Raw genomic sequence first — 27,124 nt, 5'->3', positions numbered from 1 at the left:
GGTCAAATTTGTCTCCACTTTTGTGGATTGGGGTGATCAGTCCTTGGTTCCAAATATTGGGGAAGATGCCAGAGCTAAGGACGATGTTAAAGAGTTTTAGTATAGCCAATTGGAATTTGTTGTCTGTATATTTGATCATTTCATTAAGGATACCATCAACACCACAGGCCTTTTTGGGTTGGAGGGTTTTTATTTTGTCCTGTAACTCATTCAAGGTAATTGGAGAATCCAGTGGGTTCTGGTAGTCTTTAATAGTTGATTCTAGGATTTGTATTTGATCATGTATATGTTTTTGCTCTTTATTCTTTGTTATAGAGCCAAAAATATTGGAGAAGTGGTTTACCCATACACCTCCATTTTGGATAGATAATTCTTCGTGTTGTTGTTTGTTTAGTGTTTTCCAATTTTCCCAGAATTGGTTAGAGTCTATGGAGTCTTCAATTACATTGAGCTGATTTCTGACGTGCTGTTCCTTCTTTTTCCGTAGTGTATTTCTGTATTGTTTTAGTGATTCACCATAGTGAAGGCGTAGACTCAGGTTTTCCGGGTCTCTATGTTTTTGGTTGGACAGGTTTCTCAATTTATTTCTTAGATTTTTGCATTCTTTATCAAACCATTTGTCATTGTTGTTCATTTTCTTCGGTTTTCTATTTGAGATTTTTAGATTTGATAGGGAAGCTGAGAGGTCAAATATACTGTTAAGATTTTCTACTGCCAAGTTTACACCTTCACTATTGCAGTGGAACATTTTACCCAGGAAGTTGTCTAAAAGGGATTGAATTTGCTGTTGCCTAATTTTTTTTTGGTAGGTTTCCAAACTGCATTCCTTCCATCTATAGCATTTCTTAATGTTACTCAGTTCCTCTCAGTTCTCTCTCTGTCTCTGTCTCTGTCTCTGTCTCTGTCTCTGTCTCTGTCTCTGTCTCTGTCTCTGTCTCTGTCTCTGTCTCTGTCTCTCTCTCTCTCTCTCTCTCTCTCTCTCTCTCTCTCTCTCTCTCTCTCTCTCTCTCTCTCTCTCTCTCTCTCTCTCTCTCTCTCTCTCTCTCTCTCTCTCTCTCTCTCTTTGTCTCTCTCTCTCTCTCTCTCTCTCTGGCTCTTTTAGTACCTTTATTCACTGACAGGTCTGACAGGTGTTTGCAAATGTAATAATAATATAATAATGTAATAACAATATATTTATCTTGTAGTCCATCAAGGGATATTGGGTTATTGATATTCTTAAAATTGTTCATAGGGGATATCACCATAACTATAAATATATGCCCTGTGCTCTGTTCTATAGAATCTGTGCCCTGAATATGTGTCTGTCTGACTGACTGACTGTCTGTCTGTCTGTCTGCCTGTCTTTCTGCCTGTCTGTCTGTCTGTCTGTCTGTCTGTCAGCTAAGGACTGCACTGGCAGGCAACAGTAGGCTGGCTACAGTAGGCAGGCAACAGTAGAAAGGCAACAGTAGGCAGAACACAGTATGCAGGCAACAGTATGTAGGCAACATTTGGCAAGCAACAGTGTAGGCAGGCATCAGTAGGCAGGCAACAATAGGCAGGCAACAGTATCTATTTCAACAGGTTCTATGGCACAGAGTGTTAGTATCAGGATATTATCAGGGGTGACAGGTAGCCTAGTGTTTATAGCATTGGGCCAGTTACTGAAAGGTTGCAGGATCGAATCCCTGAGCTGACAAGGTAAAAATCTGTTGTTCTGCCCCTGCCGTCATTGTAAATAAGAATTTGTTCTTAAACTGTATTGCCTAGTTAAATAAAGGTAAAGATAGAAATAATTACGCATGTTGATGATTATATGACGCTCTCAATATGTCTCTCTCTACAGTACACCTCCATCAACCCAATCTCATAGCTCATCAACCCTCAGAATTCCATGGTGGCCATCTTGTAAATGCTCACACCTTCGGTGTCAGTATTTTAGACATGGTCAGGGACCTCTACAAAACTTAATATGGGAATGGAATCCTCCCTCTCTCACTCCCTCTCTCTGTCACCCATACTTTCTCCCCTCCCTGACGCTAGGTATGTCTCTCTCTCTTCTCCCTCTTTCCGTAGCCATGGCATCCAACAGGTGGCCCTAAGATAGCCCCTCCCACGTTCCCACCCATTTTCTATTTCTAACCCCCCCAAACCCCTCGTCATTAAGACCCCCCTTCTACTTTCTCTCCCTACTTTTTCAGCGGTCAACTCCCCCTGGGTCTTCAGCCTGCTTCTCTCTCCCTCCAACTCACTCTCGTTATTGGAACCCCTCCCCTCCCTCACCCCCCTGGCCAGTAGCGTCTGAGCCCACGTGCCATTTTTTTAAAAGGGGGGATTCAACACTCCGACCTGCTCTTCTCTGGCCGGCGTCGAAACGAAGTGGACCTTGTTCCTAAGTGTAGTGTTTTGTGTATTTTATGAACAACGTAAAACATATATATATTTTTTTACGAAACTTTAAACAATTCATCCATTGACGTCCGAGTTGTGGGAGACTTGAGTGTTGGGAACCAACAATAACCTGGAACCATGAAGTGGGGTTGGGTGTTTCTGGGGGCCCTGTTCTCCTTGGGTACCCTCTCCTGGGGGGAGAAGGGTCTGGAGATCCCTGAGTATGATGGGAAAGACCGCGTCCATGATCTCAACGCTAAGAATTACAAATCTGTGATGAAGAAGTACGATGTGATGGTGATCTACTACCATGCACATGTAGAGAACAACAAAAATGCCCAGAAAACTTTTGAGATGGAGGAACTCGCCCTGGAGGTAGGTCCTATAAAGGGAATGAATGGAGGGATGGAGGGTGGGTGGGTGGGTGGATTGAGACGATGAGTGAGGTAGGGAGGGCACAGTTAAGAGTCTTTGAGATGGAGCTGGCCCTCAAGGTGTGTCCCAAGGAGCATGAACGATCGGAGGGATGAGGGGAATAAGGGTTGTAGAGGCAAAGAGTGGATTGAGGGATGCGAGGATGAGGGAGATGGAGGACATGACCCTGTAGGTGGGTGTTGGGACAGAATGACGAAGCGGAGGGATGAGGGGAAAGGGGTATGGAGGGATGAAGGGTTGAGGGTGGAGGAATGAGGGAGATGCAGGAGATGGTCCCGGAGGTCGGACCTAAAGAGGATGAACCCCGAGGTGCAGAGAAGAAGGTGAAAGGTGGGCGAGTGGATGTAAGGAAGCCGAGGAACGAGAGAATGGAGGGAGGGGCAACAATGAGGGAGAGACACACAGCATCAGTGGAGCTGTAGGTACATCCCAGGAAGCCAGCATCATCAAACCAGAAGAAATGGAGGGAGAGAGGATGAGAGAGAGGGGAGACAAGATGGCAGGGGAGAAGACTAAATGCTGAGAGATGCTGAAAAAAACACCTTAATAGCTGCGTCGATCAGTCTTTACCAAGTCTATTGTCTGTCCCAAGTCAGTCTAACCTGGTTAGACTTAGCTAGGATATGGAGTGCTCCAAATGAGTGGGCCTCGGTCACGTCATGTTATTGGTTGTTGTTAACAGAGTTGAAGCTGGTCTGGTCTGCATTGCTGAGTCCTAAATACATAGGTTTTTGCTTTGGGCTTCTCTAGGTTATTTGGTCCTGGTTGATGGTGTCCAAGCGGCTTGTGTGTGTATGCAAGTATAGTATGCGGCTACAGTGGACGAACGGCCAAACTGATGAATCGGTAATGGGTCGGAAATAGACTATGTCATCATAACAACAACCGATATGTTCTTCTTCACACTGCCCTCCCTACAAGCGCACAGCATACCAGGCTAAACCTGGGGCTGTATGCATCAGTCGTCTCAGAGTTGGAGTGTTGATCTAGGGTCAGTTTTTTAGATCCTAATCAATTACATGGACACGAGGGACCTGGGGCTGTATGTATCAATCGTCAGAGTAGTATTGCTGATCTAGGATCGGGAACCCCCCCCCCCATCCATTTAATCTTATTCATTGTAATGAAAAGGAAAACACTGATACTAGATCTGCACTCATACTCTGAGACTGACAGTGTCTTCTTCCAGGTCTAGAGTAGGGCTATCTGTAAGCCACGACTGTAAATAGCTCTGGACAGGGGTGGCGTGGTTAGGAGGAAGCACTCTGGGGAGAGAGAGAGAGCATGAGGCCATATCTCACAGCTCAAACTGTAGGGTGGCAGGTAGCCTAGTGGTTAGAGTGTTGGGCCAATAACCGGAAGGTTGGTGGATCAAATCCCCAAGGTGAAAATGTCTTGTTCTGCCCCTGAACAGGGCAGTTAACCTACTGTTCCTAGGCTGTCATTGTAAACAATAATTTGTTCTTAACTGACTTGCCTAGTTTAAATTAACTGCTCTCTATGTACCATAACACACAATGCTTGGTCTCAGGTCAGTGTATTAAATCATTGTTTATGATGCTTTGGATATGATCGGTGGACTGGATGAATGTTCCTGAGTTGAGCAGGGTGCGGAGGAGTTGTTGAGGAGCTAGACCCCTATTTTCATCCTGCTGACTCCTAGCCAATTGGTAACTAGCTCTCAGGGGTCTAAAATACATACTGAAAATAGCAGGTCATTACTACCAAATGGGATTCATTCATTATTAAATGATGGACCCAATAAACATGCAATACAAAAATATGTTATTGGTTTTGACCCTTAAATCTCAAGATATTGATCAGAGGAATGGTTTAGGTTGTGTGACATGCTCTGACGCATTTCACAGCTGGGAACATTTCATATGTTTTCTCTTCATCTGTGTGATGTCCTGTAATGCTATTGGACAGATGAGTAGCATAAGATGTGTAATCTAATGTTCTCTAGCTCTAACTGTGTTGATCAGACTTCTGAAACTGCTGTCTCCTCATGGAAATCCCAAAACCATAAAGAGGCTCAGCGTGGATTGATTTAACCATTAGATACAAATCACAGCAGTCAAGCCACATGACGTCATTTTTGTTGAGGCTTGTTTCTTTCTTTAGATTGAGCGTTGTTGTTGAGGTTGTGACAGTGTCTGGATTAAAAAGCAGTGTTGATGTGAAAAGCTTATTGAATTGGTAGTCTAGAGGTTAACTGTTAAGTGCTTCTACACCTGCATTGCTTGCTGTTTGGGGTTTTAGGCTGGGTTTCTGTACAGCACTTTGAGATATCAGCTGATGTACGAAGGGTTATATAAAATAAACTTGATTTGATTTGATTTAAGACTGCTGAGTGAGAGATAGAGAGAGAGAGAATGCAGACACACCATAAACACTGACAGTTAAGACAGGTAGTGTGACTCTCCATGTGTACGAGATCGCAAATATGTTCTCTTGTGTCCATAGCAAATAGGACCCCTGGTTTTACTGCCGCCCGAGACTGAACTCTCCTCGTCTAAGCGTGGCTGTGGTAACACGTTGCTCTGTTGTCGCGGACGACACCTTCAGCATCTTCTTCTCGGAGAGATCAAAGGTCAAAACGCTAGCGAGAGTCATCCCAGTCTGTCACCCCTCTAACCCTGCTGGAGTCAGGTTATAGTGTATCTCTGGGTTGAAAAACAAGATCACTGAGAGGAAGATGCTATATCTAAATGTGGTTGGGCGTATCGGTTTTTGGGTTCATGTGACATTGAGGAGTATATGATGTTGCTTGAGGATGATTTTGGTGTGGGAGAGTATCAGTGTTCATGCCTGTGCAGTTTGTGTTCATGAGGTGTGATTATAACCATCCTGATTGAGAAATGGCTCAAACGCCAATGACTCATGCTAGCAAAAGCTAGCATTGCTGCACTAGGCATAACGACAGTGACTCATGCTAGCTAGCATTGCTGCACCAGGCCTAACAACAGTGACTCATGCTAGCTAGCATTGCTGTACTTTACTAGGCTCGAACAACAATGACTAATATAAGCTAAGCTAGCATTACTACCTTAAGTCATAGGGAACTGGTTGGCTCTATGGTGGATTCTATTGAGAATGTGTAGCATTGCTGCACTATGTGTAGTACTGGTGAGCTAGCATTTCTACACTACATTATGCCTAGGGAAGTGGTTAGCTATGTGGTATTCTATAGAGAATATCATGCTAGCTTAGCACACTACACTATGGTGGGTTCTGTGTAAATTTAGGCTATGAGTAGCATCTACCCACTGGGCACAGACGTGAGTTTTATTGAACGTTTGTTTGAGTTGCAGCTAACGTGAAAAAAAAGAAATGCACCATGTCATTGAATTTAGGTTAAACGTTGGGTAAAGAAAAGACGAAATGCCACGTTGAGTCAACGTCGTCACATTGATTTATTTGGTTGAAAGGACGTGGAAACACCGTTGATTTAACCAGTTTTTACCCAGTGGTTAGGTTATGTGTAGCTGTACTTGAATTTGTAACATTCTACCCTGAAAGTATCTATGTCTGCCTGTCAGGGTATTTTAATGGTGCAATATGTCTACTGGGTATACACATCCAAGTCTCACAGGATTGCATCAAAAGTTAAAGACTTAATATGCTGAGTCCTCGCTAAGTATCGCCCAAGGCACCTAAGCATAGTAAAGTACCTAAGTAGCCTACAACATGGTTTTGCACTGTACTTTCAGTTTCACTATGGGACTCTAAAGCCTTTATGTTGACCAGACCTCAGGGTTATAACCAAGAAGAAGAACATGAAGAATGTTGGTATACCAGACATCAGATAACTCTGCAACAAACTTTACAATGACTTTTCAGTCGTTGTCTGACTAACGCTCCTTGGACCTACTTAGCCAATATTGGGCACCATTGCTCTACCACTGTTTGCAGGGTAGGGACTGTGAGCTAGGTCTATACCATGTATCTAAGGTAGGGAGACAGATAGTGGTCGAGGTCTGGTCAGTAAAGGAATACTGTAACCCAAAGCCTGAGGAGTGCCTTGATTTATGCATCTAGGAATGTACTCTAAGCAGAAAGGTCAAGGGTCAACCTCATAGGCTGAATGGGATACTGGCTAAAGGGGGCAGCAGGACATCTGGTCCTTCATGTCATAGAAGGGGGACAGTGGGCAGTTAGGCCTTTATGGCTCAATGGCTTTGAAAATAGGGGAATAGAGTGAACAAGAGATACATCCACTGTAGTAAGGTCCACATGATACTGAAGTTTCCTTGGGTCAAATTAGGGTATAGTTTTAACTCTTCTATGGGACAGGACTGACCTGGCCTAACATGAAGTGGGACACTAAGGGGCAGCGGGCAGGTTTTATGAGTCTATGTCTTTGAAAAGATAAATGTACTTTATAGTCTGTATGAAAGTACATGAGTTCACACATGATACTGTATTTAACTTTGTCTCTGGGTCAAACTGCAGTGTAGTTTTAACCCTCCTTTGGGACATGGATTGAGATATGGACTGAGATAGCCTGCAAACAGTGAGCTTACAGTCCCTACCCTGTAAACAGTGAGCTCACAGTCCCTACCCTGTAAACAGTGAGCTCACAGTCCCTACCCTATAAACAGTGAGCTCACAGTCCCTACCCTGTAAACAGTGAGCTCACAGTCTCTACCCTGCAAACAGTAAGCTCACAGACCCTACTATGGAAAGAGTGAACTCACAGTACCTGCCCTGCAAACAGTAATCTCACAGCACCTACCCTGCAAACAGTGAGCTCACAGTCCCTACTCTGCAAACATTAGTAGAGTATTGCGGCATCAACAGGCTGCAGTGAGTGCAGGCTTTTGCTCCAGCACAGCGCAAACATATTTAGTTCAACTAATTATTGTCTAGATCAGTTGTACTAGTTGAACACACAGTGGACATCCATAGCCACTATCGACCACCCATGGAGCTTCCTATGGACAATACCACATTACCTTGTTCGCCTACACATCTTCCTTGCATGACTAGCCACATCTTCTACAGTACCTTGTGGAGTAGTTGATCTCTGTCATATTGAGCTGAAAGGTCAGACTGTCATCATGGCAACCGTGTCACTCATCATGGGGGGCCATGCCGTTTATGCAAAATAATGTAATCACTGCTTGTTCATTAGGCAGCAGCGGGAACAACAACAAGCTTCAGACTTTGATTACTGCGAGTAATGTACTTACAACGAGAGTAACGATGTTATGCAAGCCTTACTGCTACTAACTAAGACATTTTAAAAGTTTTAGAACTGAGTAGAACATTTGGGGATGATTAAAATGCTACAAAGGATGAAGTAGCCTATGGTTAAGTTGTGCAGTGTTCTTGTGTGTCATAGTTTGCATTTTTCTATACTCTGTTCCTCGTTCTAAAATGTGATAATCAAACTATTCTTTCAGTCCTGCTCTCTATTTCCTGACTGTTACAGTCCATACATGCCTTTCCTCTGATGACACTTTGGAATGAACAAATCAACAGCACAACGTGGACCAGGTCCAGATCATAATCTTAGTTAATGAGTGAATGAATTAGGAGCTCGTTGAAAGGATTTTCCAAAGCCTGGCGACTCTGTGCCAGTCAGCCAGCCTGGAGGCCACAGCCAGCCAGCTAGAAGACCATAGCCTCTTTAACTCTGACCGTGACTGCAACAGACCCACTGGGCAAAAATTGGCTGAATCAATGTTGTTTCCATGATGTCATTTCAACCAAAATAAGCTATGTGATGACATTGAATCAACATTGAAAACTGATTGGATTTGCAAGAAGTCATCAACATAAATGAATTTCATTTTTTTTTTACCCAACATAAAAAATACAAATTGTTGTTGATTTCACGTTGAATTCACGTTAGTTGACAACTCAACCAAATGTAAATCAAAACTAGACGTTGAAATGACATCTGTGCCCAGTGTGCAGTGTCATCAGGCATGAACTGAGGGGGAAATGCTAGGCTATATCCTGTAGAGTTTATTCTGGTTATGACAAACTCCTGGTTCTAAAGATGGCAGGGCAGGATAGAATTCTACCCTTGCTCCTACCTGTCCCGCCCTAGTCTTCGAGGAAAGGGCACGAGCAGAGGAAGCTATTTAAGTTATTGAGACACATCCCAAGTTAGGAGGACACATTCCGTCATCATCTCACAGCTCCAATGGTTGGGGTATGATGCCACGGGGATTGAAGAATACACTCACACAGAGATTCCTTTCTTTTTCTCAGTGTGTGTGTGTGTGTGTGTGTGTGTGTGTGTGTGTGTGTGTGTGTGTGTGTGTGTGTGTGTGTGTGTGTGTGTGTGTGTGTGTGTGTGTGTGTGTGTGTGTGTGTGTGTGTGTGTGTGTGTGTGTGTGTGTGTGTGTGTGTGTGTGAGACAACTATTACCAAATGTTGATTCTACTGCGTTTCCACACCTTTCTAGGATATGAATAATTTCCAGACGTGGGTTCAAAAACTATTCAAAATCAAAAACATTGAGTGTTTGACTATTCTATTGGTTCCTCTGCGACAGGCAAGCTCAATCATGCTCAATCAAGTGCAGCTAAAGTAGTTGAAAAGATTTAAAATAGTATTTGAACCCAGGTCTAGAAATGTGTAATATACAGGAGAGGTATGGGAATACATATTGACAAATATCCTACCTTTGATGCTGTTACTGTACACCTTTCTGAGCAAGATGGACTCTGCACTAGAGAGACTTATTGCACATCAATCATTAGGATGACTATGCATTTGCGTGGGTATTTGTAATGTGTACAGCATATGATGTCAGAGACATTTAATATGATATGAATATACTTTTGCATGGTCAGGAGAGAGTCAGGCTGCGTCCAAAATATCTAGGAATAAGTAGGTACTCTACATGGCATAGGTTACTATGCCTGCGTTAACACAGGCAGCCCAATTCTGATATTTCTTTCTACTAATTGGTCTTTTGACCAATCACAACTGATCGTTTTACATCAGATCTTTTTTCAGAGCTGATCTGATTGGTCAAAAGACGAATTGATGAAAAATTAACATCAGAATTGGGCTTCCTGTGTAAACGCAGCCTATGAGTCATAAAAAGGTATGTGTGTTTACTCTAACTGTGAACACGGCCCTAACAGTAGATATGCAGTTTGTCAGTTTGTTGATGGTATGAACGTCTGTAGATCATCTATGGGGGACTATCTAAATAAAGTCTGACCTAAATAGGTTACATGGTATAGGAGGTTACTGTGAGTCATAGAAAGATGTGTTTACGGTGCATTCGGAAAGTATTCAGACCCCTTAACTTTTTCCACATTTTGTCACGTTACAGACTTATTCTAAAATTTATTAAATAGGTTTTTCCCCTCATCAATCTACACATACTACCCCATAGTGACATAGCAAAAACAGGTTTCTAGAAATTTTTGCAAATGTATTAAAAATAAAAAACTGAAATATCACATTTTCATAAGTATTCAGACCCTTTACTCAGTACTTTATTGAATGACCTTTGGCAGCGATTACAGCCTCAAGTCTTCTTGGGTATGACTCTACAAGCCTGGCACACCTGTATTTGGGGAGTTTCTTCCATTCTTCTCTGCAGATCCTCTTCTCTGGGATATGTGGGACGCTAACGTCCCACTTGGCCAAAAGCCAGAAAAAATGCAGCGCACCAAATTCAAATATATTACTATAAAAATCTATCTTTCATGAAATTACACATGAAAGACACCAAATTAAAGATACACATGTTGTGAATCCAACCAACATGTCTGATTTCAAAAAGGATTTACGGCGAAAGCACACCAAACGATTATGTTAGGTCAGTACATAGCCACAGAAAAGCACAGCCATTTTCCCAGCCAAAGATAGGAGTCACAAAAAGCAGAAATAGAGATACAATTAATCACTAACCTTTGATGATCTTCATCAGATGACACTCATAGGACATCATGTTACACAATACATGTATGTTTTGTTCGATAATGTGCATATTTATATCCAAAAATCTTAGTTTACATTGGCGCCATCTTCAGAAATGCCTCCAAAACATCCAGAGAAATTGCAGAGAGCCACATCTAATAACAGAAATACTCATCATACACTATGATGAAAGATACATGTTTTACATATAATTAAAGATACACTTGTTCTTAATGCAACCGCTGTGTCAGATTTCAAAAAAACTTTACGGAGAAAGCACACCATGCAATAATCTGAGACGGCGCTCAGATATAAACAACATTTCTCCGCCATGTTGGAGTCAACAGAAATACGAAATTACATCATAAATATCCCCTTACCTTGGATGATCTTCAACAGAATGCACTCCCAGGAATCCTAGTTCCACAATAAATTGTTGTTTTGTTGATAATGTCCATTATTTATGTCCAAGTAGCTACTTTTGCTAGCACGTTTAGTACACATGTCCAAACGCTCGCGCAGATCTAGGCGAACATCGGACGAAAACTTCAAAAAGTTATATTACAGGTCGAATAAACTCTTCAAACTAAGTAGAGAATCAATCTTCAGGATGTTGTTGACATAAATATTCAATAACGTTCCAACCGGAGAATTCCTTCATGTCTGTATAAGTAATGGAACGCAAGATGATATCATGTGCAATGCGCGTGACCAGGAACTGGCATTCTGTCAGACCCCTGACTGAAACACCTCCTATCCGGCCCCACATCACAGTAGAGGCTTCATTCAACGTTCTACAGACTGTTGACATCTAGTGGAAGGCGTAGGAAGTGCAAACATAGCCATATCTTACTGGGATTTGAATAGGCGATGAGTTGAAAATCGACCAGCCTCTCACTTCCTGTTTGGATTTTTTCTCAGGTTTTTGCCTGCCATATGAGTTCTGTTATACTTACAGACATCATTCAAACCGTTTTAGAGAATACAGTTTTAAATAATATGCATATATTAGCATCTGGGACAGAGTAGGAGGCAGTTCACTCTGGGCACGCTATTCATCCAAAGTGAAAATGCTGTCCCCTATCCTAGAGAAGTTAGAAAAAAAGGCTCCAAAAGGGTTCTTCGGCTGTTCCCACAGGATAACCCTTTTTGGTTCCAGATAGAACCCTCTTGGCTACACCCCAGTCCTAGCGATTTATTTGGTCATTGCTACAAAAAACAACAGGATATTGGTGTCAGGCCCTTACGCAGTCTCCATCTTCTTCCATCCCAGCAACAGTCTGTTTTCCCCCTACACTACAGCACACAGCAGTTTTCTAACCTATCAGATAATCAGACTCCTATCCCCAGATTCTGGCAAAAACACACGCACGCACGCGCGCACGCACACACACACACACACACACACACACACACACACACACACACACACACACACACACACACACACACACACACACACACACACACACACACACACACACACACACACACACACACACACACACACACACACACACACACACACACGCACACACACACACACACACACACACACTCACTGATTCTGCAGCTTTGGCCAGCTGCAGCCTGTAGCAGACAGCTATGGGGGTTTGATACTGTACTTGTCAGCAAGTCCCCAAAGCCTTGCCAAAATAGTCCCTGTTGAAGCGGCCGGCCGGCTGCTCTCTCTCTGTCTATGTCGGGCTAAATTTACCCAACCCTCCATGACACTGACATTTCACCCTTTAATGCTTCCCTCAATCTAGCCTACCTAATCTGTTTAGGCCGACGTATTTAAGCTAGGAATTTCTTCTGAGTGGTCTTGTATCAGAGATGATTTGGGTGCTGTCACTGTCTTTTAGTTCTATTACATCCCCTTCTTGTTTCTCACTATTTCCTGTGTGGGTTTGCACTGAATCTGCCCCCTTCTGGAGATTACAGTATGGTGCAGTTGATAGTTGTGACTACTAGGTTGCTGAGCTCTTCATTCTAGAATCATTCAGGAAATTTTTGGGCCTCATCATTGCTGTCTGAACATCATATGTAGAATCGGAGGTAGAATTCAGAAGAATGTGGGACATCAAAGCCTTGGAATCTCTTTAATGTCTCAAAGAGAATACATTTCTGTTATTGTGCTCCTATGAGGTGGATGATCACTGTTGTGTTCCTTTGAGGTGGATTTGACCTCGTTGAGGTTGTCGTTCCCAGATTTAGTCACAAGCGACAGGCAACGTGACACACTGTTGTTGCATTGTGTTTCTACTGGGAGGCTTAGAGAAGACGCATACACACACGTTGCTGTTGTGTTATAATAGTCTGTACTTCGTGTTGTGCCTAATGATTAATGAATGACCCTCCTCCCTCGCTGTAGGCGTACTGAATGTTGGAATGTATTTTTATATCTTATTCATAGGAGAGGTAATGTTAGGGCCGGGAAAGCACACACACACACACACACACACACACACACACACACACACACACACACACACACACACACACACACACACACACACACACACACACACACACACACACACACACACACACACACACACACACACACACACACACACACACACACACACACACACACACACACACACACACACACACACACACACACACACACACACACACACACACACACACACACACTGAAAGACAGGGGAGCAAAAAGCCTGGTTAAAGTTTAAAATCTGAATATAGATTTTTATTTTATTTCTTGCTTTGTAGATCGGAACTTGAGGGAGAGGCAAAAGTGGAAAAGCGTACGTTGTCATGGTTTTCACTTGCTGTTGTCATGGTTACTCTGAAGTGTAAACATATATAAACACCTGTTTATTGGAGTATCATGTTGTAACGTCTTGGGCCTAATATTTACACGGTATTGACACATTTTTAGAGATAAACAGTATACTACTGTACCATGGCTACTAATAGGAGCTGTAGTTATATACTTAGTAGTATTGTATTGCCGGTTAAGGTCATGTGGTCAGGAAAAAACTCCTAGTATTGTAGTATGGTTTACTGTGTGTTATTGTGCATCTTAGGCCTGTGTTCTGCCTCTTAAATACAGGCAGAATAGCCAGAATGAGGTACTCCAGGAGAATAGACAGTGTTTGATAAAGCTTTGCCGCAAGGCCTCTCTTTGATAGATCTATCCTGCTTGGCTAACCAACACCTGATGACTGCAGAGTGATGTGTGATGCTAGGAGGGTATTGGCTGGTTGGCTGGTTTGGTGTGTGACAAAGCTGCGATGGAGCTCATGTAGTGAGCATGAGTCACTCACCGATGGTGACAAACAGAGCTCCTTAACACTCCTCAAGACGGTGTAGGGTGAAGCTGCCCCAGACGCTGATCTTGGGTCAGTTTTGCATTTTCTCTTCTAATGGTTCATCGTAGGATTGAGGGAGGGGAAGCTGACCTTAGATCTGTACCTAGAGGAACCTTAACCCCAGAGCCCAATACTGACACTGTAGTTGTGTTGGTGTTAAGTCTGATATGATTTAGAATGGATATTCAATGGCATGCAAAGCTAGGCTATTAAATGTGCATTCTGTAACTTTCAATTAATTTGATTCCCCCAGTGGAATTAAACTTAAGCTGTGACTGAAAACTGACTTAAACTCTGATTCAAACTGTGACTTAAAACTGACTTAAACTCTGATTCAAACTGTGACTTAAAACTGACTTAAACTCTGATTCAAACTGTTACATTTAAGTCATTTACATTTACATTTAAGTCATTTAGCAGACGCTCTTATCCAGAGCGACTTACAAATTGGTGCATTCACCTTATGATATCCAGTGGAACAACCACTTTACAATAGTGCATCGAACTCTTTTAAGGGGGGGGGGGGGTTAGAAGGATTACTTTATCCTATCCTAGGTATCCCTTAAAGAGGTGGGGTTTCAGGTGTCTCCGGAAGGTGGTGATTGACTCCGCTGACCTGGCTTCGTGAGGGAGTTTGTTCCACCATTGGGGTGCCAGAGCAGCGAACAGTTTTGACTGGGCTGAGCGGGAACTGTACTTCCTCAGAGGTAGGGAGGCGAGCAGGCCAGAGGTGGATGAACGCAGTGCCCTTGTTTGGGTGTAGGGCCTGATCAGAGCCTGAAGGTACGGAGGTGCCGTTCCCCTCACAGCTCCGTAGGCAAGCACCATGGTAAAACCGACTTAAACTCTGATTCAAACTGTGACGTAAAACCGACTTAAACTCTGATTCAAACTGTGACGTAAAACCGACTTAAACTCTGATTCAAACTGTGACGTAAAACCGACTTAAACTCTGATTCAAACTGTGACGTAAAACCGACTTAAACTCTGATTCAAACTGTGATGTAAAACCGACTTAAACTCTGATTCAAACTGTTACGTAAAACCGACTTATACTCTGATTCAAACTGTGACGTAAAACCGACTTAAACTCTGATTCAAACTGTTACTTAAACTCTGATTCAAACTGTGACTTAAAACTGACTTAAACTCTGATTCAAACTGTTACGTAAAACCAACTTAAACTTTGTTTCAAACTGTGGACAAAACTGCCACTCAAACTGACTTACCAAGTCACACCCACGTGTTGCCTTTAAACAAAACTCTGCTGGCTGCTTTTGCTCAGCACGTTTAAATCTGTTGTTTGAATCTTTAATGCCCACCCAGTGCACTGTTATGTAACACGTCGCTGTAGGCTGTAGGGATGTGTTCAGCATGAAACATACTGTACACACACACACACACACACACACACACACACACACACACACACACACACACACACACACACACACACACACACACACACACACACACACACACACACACACACACACACACACACACACACACATACACATACGCACACACACACACACACACACGCACACATATTCAGACACACACACACACTGGTATTTTACAGCTACATCCATTACTTATTTTCACTATAGCTGGGAGTGGATGGGATAGAACTGGAAGGCCTTCTGCATCCCTGGGCTCTTAGGGATGTACTGGTGTGTCCAGCACAGTGTTCATTTTGTGAACAAAAATTGTCACAAAAATATTAGTCAAACACCTTTTTTTCAGTGGCGAGACTACAACTGACTAAATAGACCCAGGAAAAACTATAACTAAACTTAAAAGATTTTTCATTTCAGCTGACATAAACAAGAACAGACTAAATTGTCTCTGTGACTAAAATCAGACTCCGGCTCCGCCTCCGATTATACACATCGCGCAGGCGACTTTCTTATTTCAACTTAGCTAACCAGTCACCACCAGCCTTGTAGGTACCTACCTTTTGCCTGGTTTAGAAACACAAGCTGCTTTACAAAATTAAAAACAATAGCAGCATTAAGTTTAACAGTAAAACAACAATCTACTTTACCAATACTTTGTGACACCATCTGGGGATTCTCTCTCTCTCTCTCGCTCACTCTCTCTCTGCTTGTGTGTGTCTTTTTGTTTTCTAAGTAATGTGTAATATCTATTTAGGCTGAATTAGGAATTGACATGGCCAGATAATTCCTATATAATATTATTATTCTTAAATATATTTCTGCTGTTGGGAAGAGTACAGGATGTTATACAGAAAAATATGTTGGTAGGACAAGGCTATGTATGTTTGTTCACGTGGAAGTCAGTGATTTATGTTTGCTATGGGTTAATGAGGCAATACAAATGTGTTGTGACTAAAATGAAAGAGCACTTAGTTGACTAAAATGACCCACTGTTTTCGACATTTTGACAATAACTAGACTAAATCATTATTTAAGTTACAAAAATGTGACTAAGACTTAATGATATTTTAGTCAAAACGACTAAGACTAGACTAAATCTAAAAAAAGACTGCCAAAATTGACACTGGTTTTAGCATCAAACACACACACACACACACACACACACACACACACACACACACACACACACACACACACACACACACACACACACACACACACACACACACACACACACACACACACACACACACACACACACACACACACACACACACACACACACACACACACACACACACACACACACACACACACACACACACACACACACGTGTCGTGAGGGGTTCACCACCTCCCCTGCTAGGATCGGTTCCTGCTGGCGCTGTGACACGTTCTGTTTTTGCATCACTTTAGTTTTTACCCTGTTCCAGAAAAGTTTGTTTCCTGGCTTGAAAAGGGAGAGAAAATCTCTTATTATTGAGTTTCTTTGCGTACTAGCATACGGGGATTGAGTTGTGAACTCCTAACAGTTATTCAGTGGCTATGGGTAGAAATGTGACTCTTCAGTGTCCTGGGGTCTCATACAGAACTCAAATCTCTCTGCATCAAAACTAAGTGGTTTAATCATAACATTGGTGCAAGGAAAAAAATGGCTTTTGACACAAATGAGAAGTCTGTTGTGTTAATAATTGTATCAGTTTGTGTTCTTCTTTCCTTCGGAAAGGAGAGGTAGAAGGGATGGATTTAATAAGCATGCACACAGTCATAAACACACCCTCCTCCCTCGCCCAACCTAATTACATCAGGACAACCACAATATACTGCCGCTGTTAAGACCAAAACATTATGCTATAATAACATCATGGAGGCCGTCAGACGTCTCATGAGCCGCTCCACTCCGTGAGTGACTCACTCAAACCAGATGTGACGCATACACAGACGTGTTGTGACTCATCAAACAACGAGCAGCTTTCAGCTCCCAGATCAGTTTTACTTCACATCAAAGGTCAGCCACACAGCAAGGTTGAAGATAAGCGATTCAGCTCTCAGATCAGTTTCAGCAAGGTTGAGGTGACCTGCTAGAAGTACCGCTTTACTGTAACAATGGAACTATTTTAATGTATGGACATGACGTTAATGCACAATTTACAGGAAACTAGGGATGTACTACCTCTTTGTTTTCCCTGTTTGCACTTAGACTGTCCTTCATTCACCCATAGAATATGAATGAGGATGCCTCTAAGTATTGAAACAGAGGCTGATATTTCTCCACCCTATTGGTAGGATTCAGGGTTGGTTAATCTGATCCAAGATTTTAGGAGGAATTGTACCCCATCATTCATCAACATTATCACATTGAGTGTGGGAAGTGCCCTCTACAAATGTATTGTTATTATTATTCATGTTATTATTATTACTGTTATCATTATTATTGTTATTATTATTACTGTTATCATTATTCATGTTATTATTATTAAGGTTATCATTATTCATGTCATTATTATTACTGTTATTATCATTATTACTGTTATTATTATTACTGTTATTATCATTACTAGTATTATTATTACTGGTAATATCATTATTACTGTTATTATCATTATTACTGTTATCATTATTATTGTTATTATTATTAATGTCATTATTATTACTGTTATTATCAGTATTACTGTTATCATTATTATTGTTATTATTATTAATGTTATTATTATTAATGTCATTATTATTACTGTTATTATCATCATTACTGTTATTATTATTACTGTTATTATTATTACTAGTATTATTATTACTGGTAATATCATTATTACTGGTAATATCATTATTAATGTCATTATTATTACTGTTATTATCATCATTACTGTTATTATTATTACTGTTATTATCATTACTAGTATTATTATTACTGGTAATATCATTATTACTGGTAATATCATTATTACTGTTATCATTATTATTGTTAATATTATTAATGTCTTTATTTTTACTGTTATTATCATTATTACTGTTATTATCATTATTACTGTTATCATTACTAGTATTATTATTACTGTTATTATTATTACTGTTATTGTCACGACTTCCGCCGAAGTCGGTCCCTGTCCTTGTTCCGGCGGCATTCGGTGGCCGACGTCACCGGTCTTCTAGCCATCGCCGATCCACCTTTAATTTTCCATTTGTTTTGTCTTGTCTTCCCACACACCTGGTTTCAATTCCATCATTACATGTTGTGTATTTAACCCTCTGCTTCCCCCCCATGTCCTTGTCCGGAATTGTTTATTGTAGTGCTTGTGCACGTTATGCTGGTGATTTATGGGTTTTGTCTACCCATTGATTTATTTGTTCTGTTCACGGTGGTTTTGTTTATTAAACTGCGCCATTGTAAAACAGTTTTTGCTCTCCTGCGCCTGACTTCTCTGCCGCCAGTACGCACCCCCTACAGTTATTATTATTATTGCTGTTATTATTATTACTGTTATTATTATTGCTGTTATTATTATTAATGTTATTATTACTGTTATTATTATTGCTGTTATTAATATTAATGTTATTATTATTGCTATTATTACTGTTAGTATTATTGCTGTTATTATTATTAATGTTATTATTATTGCTATTATTACTGTTAGTATTATTGCTGTTATTATTATTAATGTTATTATTACTGTTATTATTGTTGCTATTATTACTATTACTGTTATTATTATTGCTATTATTATTATTACTGTCATTGTTACTGTTGATATTATTATCATCGTCAGATCCAACCTTTTCTTTCCCTTTAGTCCATATTTTTTTATTTATTAATTTGAGTCAGTCAGAGTGACTCATGCTAGATGAGAGAGAGAGAGATAGACAGAGAGAGTGAGAGAGAGAGACAGACCACCGACAGACAGACAGACAGACAGACAGACAGACAGACAGACAGACAGACAGACAGACAGACAGACAGACAGACAGACAGACAGACAGACAGACAGACAGACAGAGAGAAAGAGAGAGAGAAAGAGAGAAAGAGAGAGAGAGAGAGAGAGAGAGAGAGAGAGAGAGAGAGAGAGAGAAAGAGAGAGAGAGAGAGACACAATGAATCAGATAGAAACTGCAAGTCAGAGAGAAACAGAAGTGACAGTGATTTCTCTGTGAGGAGATGATTGATAGTCTAACAGTGTTAGCCAGTGTATTAGGTATCCTTCTCCATCCATTCTCCTCCCCCTTCCTTCTTTCCCTTCCTTCCCCGCTCCTAAATTAATAATCAAAGCTTCTCATCTGCTTCAGGCTCCCTCCTTGCCTCCCTCCCACCTTCTCCGCCCTCTTTCCTTCCCTTCTCTTCCCTCCTTCCCTCCCTTCTCCTCCCTCTTTCGCTCCCTCCGCCATTCACGTCTTCCCCGGTGTCTCTGCCCCAGTCATAGCTTCTCAGATGGGCTGCCCAGAAGGCCTTATATAGCTCTAGGACTGTCTTGCCCAGCTCCCCACCCTAACGCCTGTCCAGTTCAGTTCAGTCTCTCTTAGAAATACCTCTGCTCAGACTATTTACATCCTGTGACAGAGGAGAAGAAGAAGTGGGAGGGGGCTGTGGTTTTTTTTCTGTTAGGGGGGGGTACTGATGGTTCCATTCTCAAAAGCATAACACCGGCCGACAGATATTGGCTGGAAGACGTCATTGCGACCAGTTTTGCCCCCACTCTGTAATGTCTTGGCAAATGTGGTAAAGGACTTACCGCATTTAACTTAACATGTTAAACATTTTTATTATCAGTGGTCAATCAGAGGTATAGGTGGAAATGATCAGAAATGGCTAGATAGAAAGTTAGGAGATCAAATGGTCAAGCTGTGGGAGGACAACTGGTCTGGCTAGTAGTTTACTATACAGTAGAACTGTTTGTTATAATGGATCATTGGTATGTTGCATAGTAAAATGTTTATTCAAATAGCGTCTCAGAGTAGGAGTGCTGCTTTTAGACCAGGTCCCTCCTGTCTTATTTATTATTATCTAAAAGGCCAAACTGATTCTAAATCCGTACTCCTACTTTATGAATAAGGGCCCTGAGCTACTGCCTTTGTGGTTCAAAGAGCATTTGTGCTTATTCTAAAGTCTGAACTCTGACCTCCATTTAAGTTAGATTGTTCTGTACTCTGCCTCTTCACCCGTCACCATCGCTGTGTTCTATGGACTGTCCTGTATAGTGGAAGTATTCTACACTCTATTCACTGTCCTGTATGGTGGAAGTATTCTACACTCTATTCACTGTCCTGTATAGTGGAAGTATTCTACACTCTATTCACTGTCCTGTATAGTGGAAGTATTCTACATTCTATTCACTGTCCTGTATAGTGGAAGTATTCTACATTCTATTCACTGTCCTGTATAGTGGAAGTATTCTACACTCTATTCACTGTCCTGTATAGTGGAAGTATTCTACATTCTATTCACTGTCCTGTATAGTGGAAGTATTCTACATTCGATTCACTGTCCTGTATAGTGGAAGTATTCTACATTCTATTCACTGTCCTGTATAGTGGAAGTATTCTACATTCTATTCACTGTCCTGTATAGTGGAAGTATTCTACACTCTATTCACTGTCCTGTATAGTGGAAGTATTCTACACTCTATTCACTGTCCTGTATAGTGGAAGTATTCTACATTCTATTCACTGTCCTGTATAGTGGAAGTATTCTACACTCTATTCACTGTCCTGTATAGTGGAAGTATTCTACATTCTATTCACTGTCCTGTATAGTGGAAGTATTCTACATTCTATTCACTGTCCTGTATAGTGGAAGTATTCTACACTCTATTCACTGTCCTGTATAGTGGAAGTATTCTACATTCTATTCACTGTCCTGTATAGTGGAAGTATTCTACATTCTATTCACTGTCCTGTATAGTGGAAGTATTCTACATTATATTCACTGTCCTGTATAGTGGAAGTATTCTACATTCTATTCACTGTCCTGTATAGTGGAAGTATTCTACACTCTATTCACTGTCCTGTATAGTGGAAGTATTCTACATTCTATTCACTGTCCTGTATAGTGGAAGTATTCTACATTCGATTCACTGTCCTGTATAGTGGAAGTATTCTACATTCTATTCACTGTCCTGTATAGTGGAAGTATTCTACATTCTATTCACTGTCCTGTATAGTGGAAGTATTCTACATTCTATTCACTGTCCTGTATAGTGGAAGTATTCTACATTCTATTCACTGTCCTGTATAGTGGAAGTATTCTACATTCTATTCACTGTCCTGTATAGTGGAAGTATTCTACATTCTATTCACTGTCCTGTGATGTCATGACTCTGTCCATATGTCTTAATATCCATATTCATGATACTAACATAATATGTTTTATGATGATGTAATGAAATCGACAAGTAATCCCACTGGGCACACACTGGTTGAATCAACGTTGTTGCCATGTCATTTCAACGAAATTACGTTGAACCAACATGGAATAGATGTTAAAGTGAAGACTGTGCCTGGTGGGATATTAGTGATTAATATACATTTACTATAAAGTAAAAAGTAATATAGTGACAACGCACTCTACATGAATATGGATATTGGGACACATGTTATGCTTTGTTCACTGTCCTTGGTTTACTGTCATTTGTTTACTGTCCCTTGTTTACTGTCCTTTGTTTACTGTCCTTTGTTTACTCAGTCTTGTAGTAGTTATGGCCGAAATACAATCAAAGACGCATTGTCAACAACGCACCTTTCAAAGACAATTTCTCAGACTTTCGTGGAGATCGCATTCCCGGTAACTCGGCGGATGTTGGCTCAAGCGTAAATGACCTTAACAAGTCTAGAGCAGTGCTCTTGTCGTCAATGCGTCTTTGATTGAATCCTGGACTACACGTGAATGTCCTGTGCTAAAGCATAACTTCTCTCTACAGTTACTCACCAGTCCAGCTGCCCTGACGTTCCAGGTATGTCCAGGCCTTCGAACCAGCCCTCAACAAAGCTGCTGCCCTACAGCAAAACCCTCAGCAGCTTGCTCTATCGCAGCGTCCCAAATGGCACCATATCCCCTATGGGCTCTGTTCAAAAGCAGTGCACTGTACAGGGAATAGGATGCTATTTGGGAAGCAGACTATTACTGCTCCTCTGTACCACAGCAGTGGAAGTAATGTTGCAAATAAAGGTCACCGAAATAACAAAACAAACTGAAACAGTCTACAGTTGGTCGAACCCCTTTATCCTTTCATTCATTCATTCATTCATTCATTCACTCAATCATTCATTCATTCATTCATTCATTCATCCTTTCAACAATTTCATGCAAAACATAGATGCTGGCCCAAAGGAATTGCTTGGCACGAGAGCAGTACTTGTCACACTGGCTTTACTGTAAACCAGATTGAGCCACATAATGTTGGCCTTCTTGTTTTGGTGGCCATCTTGGTTTGGTGCTATCCGGGAATGGTCCGTGCTATCTGGGATCCTGGGGACTTCCCAATCCCATTTGAATTTGAAATTTAAATGGGTAAGGTAAGGCTTAAGTTTAGGGTTAGGTAAGAGTTGTGGTCAGGGTTTAGGATAAGGACGTCCCAAGGATACCGGGTAGCATAGTCCAAACCAAAATGGATCTCAGGGCTGTTGTTATGGCTGAGGTGGAGTCTTGGACCGAACCGTGACCTGGCTAGGGTGGATGTTGCCTAGCTTGACTGTGTGGGCTGGACATATCACTGGATATTCCTTGAATTGCCTGCTTTTGAATGATACCCATTCTGCATACATTTGTAAATAAGACATTTGTAATTATGTGATTCTTAGATATCATTTGGAGTACAATGTTTTCTCTACTGATATTTTGTTCCATGTATTGCCATAGATTGGTGGCCTCTGGTGGTTAAAATGAGAACAAAGTATGTGTGTTTGTGCATCTGTGTGTGTGTGTTTGTATGTCTTTGCAAGTAGGTGTTAGTGAGCGTGTGTATGTAAGTTTACTCTCACAAAGCGTGAGCCCTTCTCCTTTTCCACCGGTCCACTGCACCTGTCGTGACCACGTCTCTTCCTGTTGAAACACTAGGACCATGCCCCCCCCCCCCTCTTCTCTCTCTGCCCTCTCATTTGCTGGGCTAACTATCCATCAATAGGTCCAGTTTCACACAGATTTAGAAAGTGCAAGGTAGCACTCTAAGGCTTTTGCTTTTAAGGCCTTGAAAGAGGGAGGAAATGCCGTGGTTGGGGGTGGGAGTGCTTACAGAGTATGTGGGAAATACATTTTCCATGCAGTCCATTGGAGTGCAATGTGGTCATATGTGTCTAGGACTGGAGTGCTGAGCACCTCATTCCTGAGGGACGGCACATCTATTAACATAGGGGGGAAGGGGGGCATACACATATCTATTCCGTTCTAAGTCAACCCCCTGTCCCTGTAGGCAGTTGTGTAGATCTGAAGTTATTGGATAGGTATGAGCAATATGTTGAAAATGTCACCTAGCCTATCAGAGGACACGGTTGAGTTATAGCGATATTGCTGATACCTGTCAGATCCATTCAAGGTTGTTCAAATAAGCAAGATCTAGAGATCCAAAAATGGAGCGTAAAACAGACGTTAGGATGCTAGGGTCCATGTGCTCTGATACAGCTCCATTTCTAACACTCTTCCTTTGTCTTTCTCTCTTCTCTCTCTTCTCTGCAGCTTGCAGCCCAGGTTCTGGATGATATCGATGATGAAGACATTGGATTCGGTCTTGTGGATGAGAAGAAGGACCTCTCTGTCGCCAAGAAGCTGGGTAAGACCGCACTCATCTCTTGACCACCTTTTCATCATCGATTAAACCTCAGTCGTTCAGTCTGACTTCACATAGAATCCTGATCTCTCCTGCCCTCTTCTGCCCGAGGTGTGGTATCGTTCCTGTTGAAATAGATTAGAGCAGTGGTTTTCAAACCTCTCCTCAGGACCCCCAGACATTTCACAATTTTGTTGTAGCCCTGAACTAACTCACCTGATTCACAGGCAGTGCCTAGTAAAGTCTTGACACCCCTTGCACAGTCTTCACATTTTGCTGTCTTAATAATAAATGTAAAAAGGGATTCAATTCGATTTTTTCCCCTGCAGTTCTACACAACCTACTCCACATTTTGAAGTGAAAGAAAAATTATAGAAAATGTTCTTAATTAATAAAAATCGAAGATATTTTGATTGCGTATGTCTTCACATCCCAAAGTGAATACTTGTTGGAAGGACCTTTGGCAGGCAATTACAGCTGTGAATCATTTTGAATAAGATTCTACAAACTTTGCACAACTCTTAAAGCAACATGCTCAGACAATTTGGTTGGGAATGGTTGGGATGGACAGGAATATTCAAACCTTGTCTCTGAGTTCCTGAATGACTCGACCCTTCAGAAACACTCAACACATATTACTCAACACAGGAGCTTTGGCATTAACATTAAAATGTTGTGTAATTGTCCTGTTGAAAAATAAAACTCCATCCCAGGGTTAGATTTTAGGAAGGTTTTCCTCCAACCGTTTACCTGGGGTTTGCTCATTTTTATTTTGATCCTGACAAACTCCCCAGCTCCTGCCAGTGACAAGCATACCCATAATATGATGCTGCCACCATTCAAAATACAGAGGGTTTCACTCTGTGTAGTGTTGTATTGGATTTGACCCAAACCTGTAGTTTTTCATTTAGGCCAAAGTTGATTTATTTATTTGTTTTGTCTTGCAGTATTACCTAACAGCCTTTTTGCAAACACAATGGATGATCTGGAGTGGATATTTTAACACAGGCTTCCTTCTTTTTCACTCATACAAGCCAGTAATGGGGAGTGAAAGTAATGTTGTTGATCCTCTGTATGTTCAAGGATTAACAAAATACAATAGTAGACCTACAGTAGTAGATCTACAGTAATATACCTACAGTAGTAGATCTACAGTAATATACCTACAGTAGTAGACCTACAGTAATATACCTACAGTATCAGACCTACAGTAGTAGACCTACAGTAATATACCTACAGTAGTAGACCTACAGTAATATACCTACAGTATCAGACCTACAGTAATATACCTACAGTAGTAGACCTACAGTAATATACCTACAGTATCAGACCTACAGTAGTAGACCTACAGTAATATACCTACAGTAGTAGACCTACAGTAGTAGGCCTACAGTATCAGACCTACAGTAATATACCTACAGTAGTAGACCTACAGTAATATACCTACAGTATCAGACCTACAGTAGTAGACCTACAGTAATATACCTACAGTAGTAGACCTACAGTAGTAGGCCTACAGTATCAGACCTACAGTAATATACCTACAGTAGTAGACCTACAGTAATATACCTACAGTAGTAGACCTACAGTAATATACCTACAGTATCAGACCTACAGTAATATGCCTACAGTAGTAGACCTACAGTAGTAGACCTACAGTAATATACCTACAGTATCAAACCTACAGTAATATACCTACAGTAGTAGACCTACAGTAATATACCTACAGTATCAGACCTACAGTAGTAGACCTACAGTAATATACCTACAGTAGTAGACCTACAGTAGTAGGCCTACAGTAGTAGATCTACAGTAATATACCTACAGTAGTAGACCTACAGTAATATACCTACAGTATCAGACCTACAGTAATATGCCTACAGTAGTAGACCTACAGTAGTAGACCTACAGTAATATACCTACAGTATCAAACCTACAGTAATATACCTACAGTAGTAGACCTACAGTAGTAGACCTACAGTAATATACCTACAGTAGTAGACATACAGTAATATACCTATAGTATCAGACCTACAGTAATATTCCTACAGTAGTAGACCTACAGTAATATACCTACAGTAGCAGACCTACAGTAATATACCTACAGTAGTAGACCTACAGAAATATACCTACAGTAATATACCTACAGTAGTAGACCTACAGTAGTAGACTTACAGTAGCAGACCTACAGTAGTAGACCTACAGTAGTAGACTTACAGTAGCAGACCTACAATAGTAGACTTACAGTAGCAGACCTACAGTAGTAGACCTACAGTAGTAGACTTACAGAAGCAGACCTACAGTAGTAGACCTACAGTAGTAGACTTACAGAAGCAGGCCTACAGTAGTAGACTTACAGTAGTAAACTTACAGTAGTGGACCTACAGTAGTAGACTTACAGTAGTAGACTTACAGTAATATACCTACAGTAGTAGACCTACAGACACATAAAAGCTTCGTTATAAACTGGGTGGTTCGAGCCCTGAATGCCAATTGGCTGACCGCCGTGGTATATCATATCGTATACCACGGGTATGACAAAACATTTATTTTTACTGCTCTAATTCCATTGGTTACAAGTTTATAATAGCAATACGACACCTCGGGGGTTTGTGATATATGGCCAATATACCATGGCTAAGGACTGTGTCCTGGCACCCCACTTTGCATTGTTCCTAACAACAGCCCTTAGCAGTCGTATATTGGCCATATAGCATATCGGGCCTTATTGCTTCAGTATCCCCCTCAGTACATCATTCAGCCACCAGAGAGCTGTAGTGGTCAACAAACATTCCTCACAGAGAGATCTGAGTCTCTCACTTTCAGTTTCTAAATGACTTGCAGCTCTCTGTATCTTTGTCCTTATAATACCATGTAATATTTATTGTCCAATAAATCCTATCCTTATCTCATACTGTCACTGCCTTGA

At 41.2% G+C, this 27,124-nt stretch overlaps 1 protein-coding gene across 2 annotated transcripts in view; it reads left to right on the top strand.

The window, feature by feature from the left end:
- Window positions 1–2,238: 2,238 nt before the first annotated feature.
- LOC139561340 (calsequestrin-1-like) overlaps window positions 2,239–27,124 on the top strand; it is a 38,416-nt gene continuing 13,530 nt past the window's right edge. The window contains exons 1-3 of one of the 2 annotated variants that reach the window (XM_071378364.1): window positions 2,239–2,748; window positions 22,354–22,386; window positions 24,105–24,198. In XM_071378364.1, the coding sequence (XP_071234465.1) occupies window positions 2,512–2,748; window positions 22,354–22,386; window positions 24,105–24,198 (364 nt within the window). In that variant the 5' untranslated portion in view covers window positions 2,239–2,511. The remainder of the gene's footprint in view (window positions 2,749–22,353; window positions 22,387–24,104; window positions 24,199–27,124) is intronic. The other variant, XM_071378365.1, reaches the window with a different exon arrangement.

This window comes from Salvelinus alpinus, chromosome 31, assembly GCF_045679555.1.
Source record: "Salvelinus alpinus chromosome 31, SLU_Salpinus.1, whole genome shotgun sequence".
Classification (NCBI taxonomy): domain Eukaryota; kingdom Metazoa; phylum Chordata; class Actinopteri; order Salmoniformes; family Salmonidae; genus Salvelinus; species Salvelinus alpinus.
This window is presented reverse-complemented; position numbering and strand designations above follow the sequence as displayed.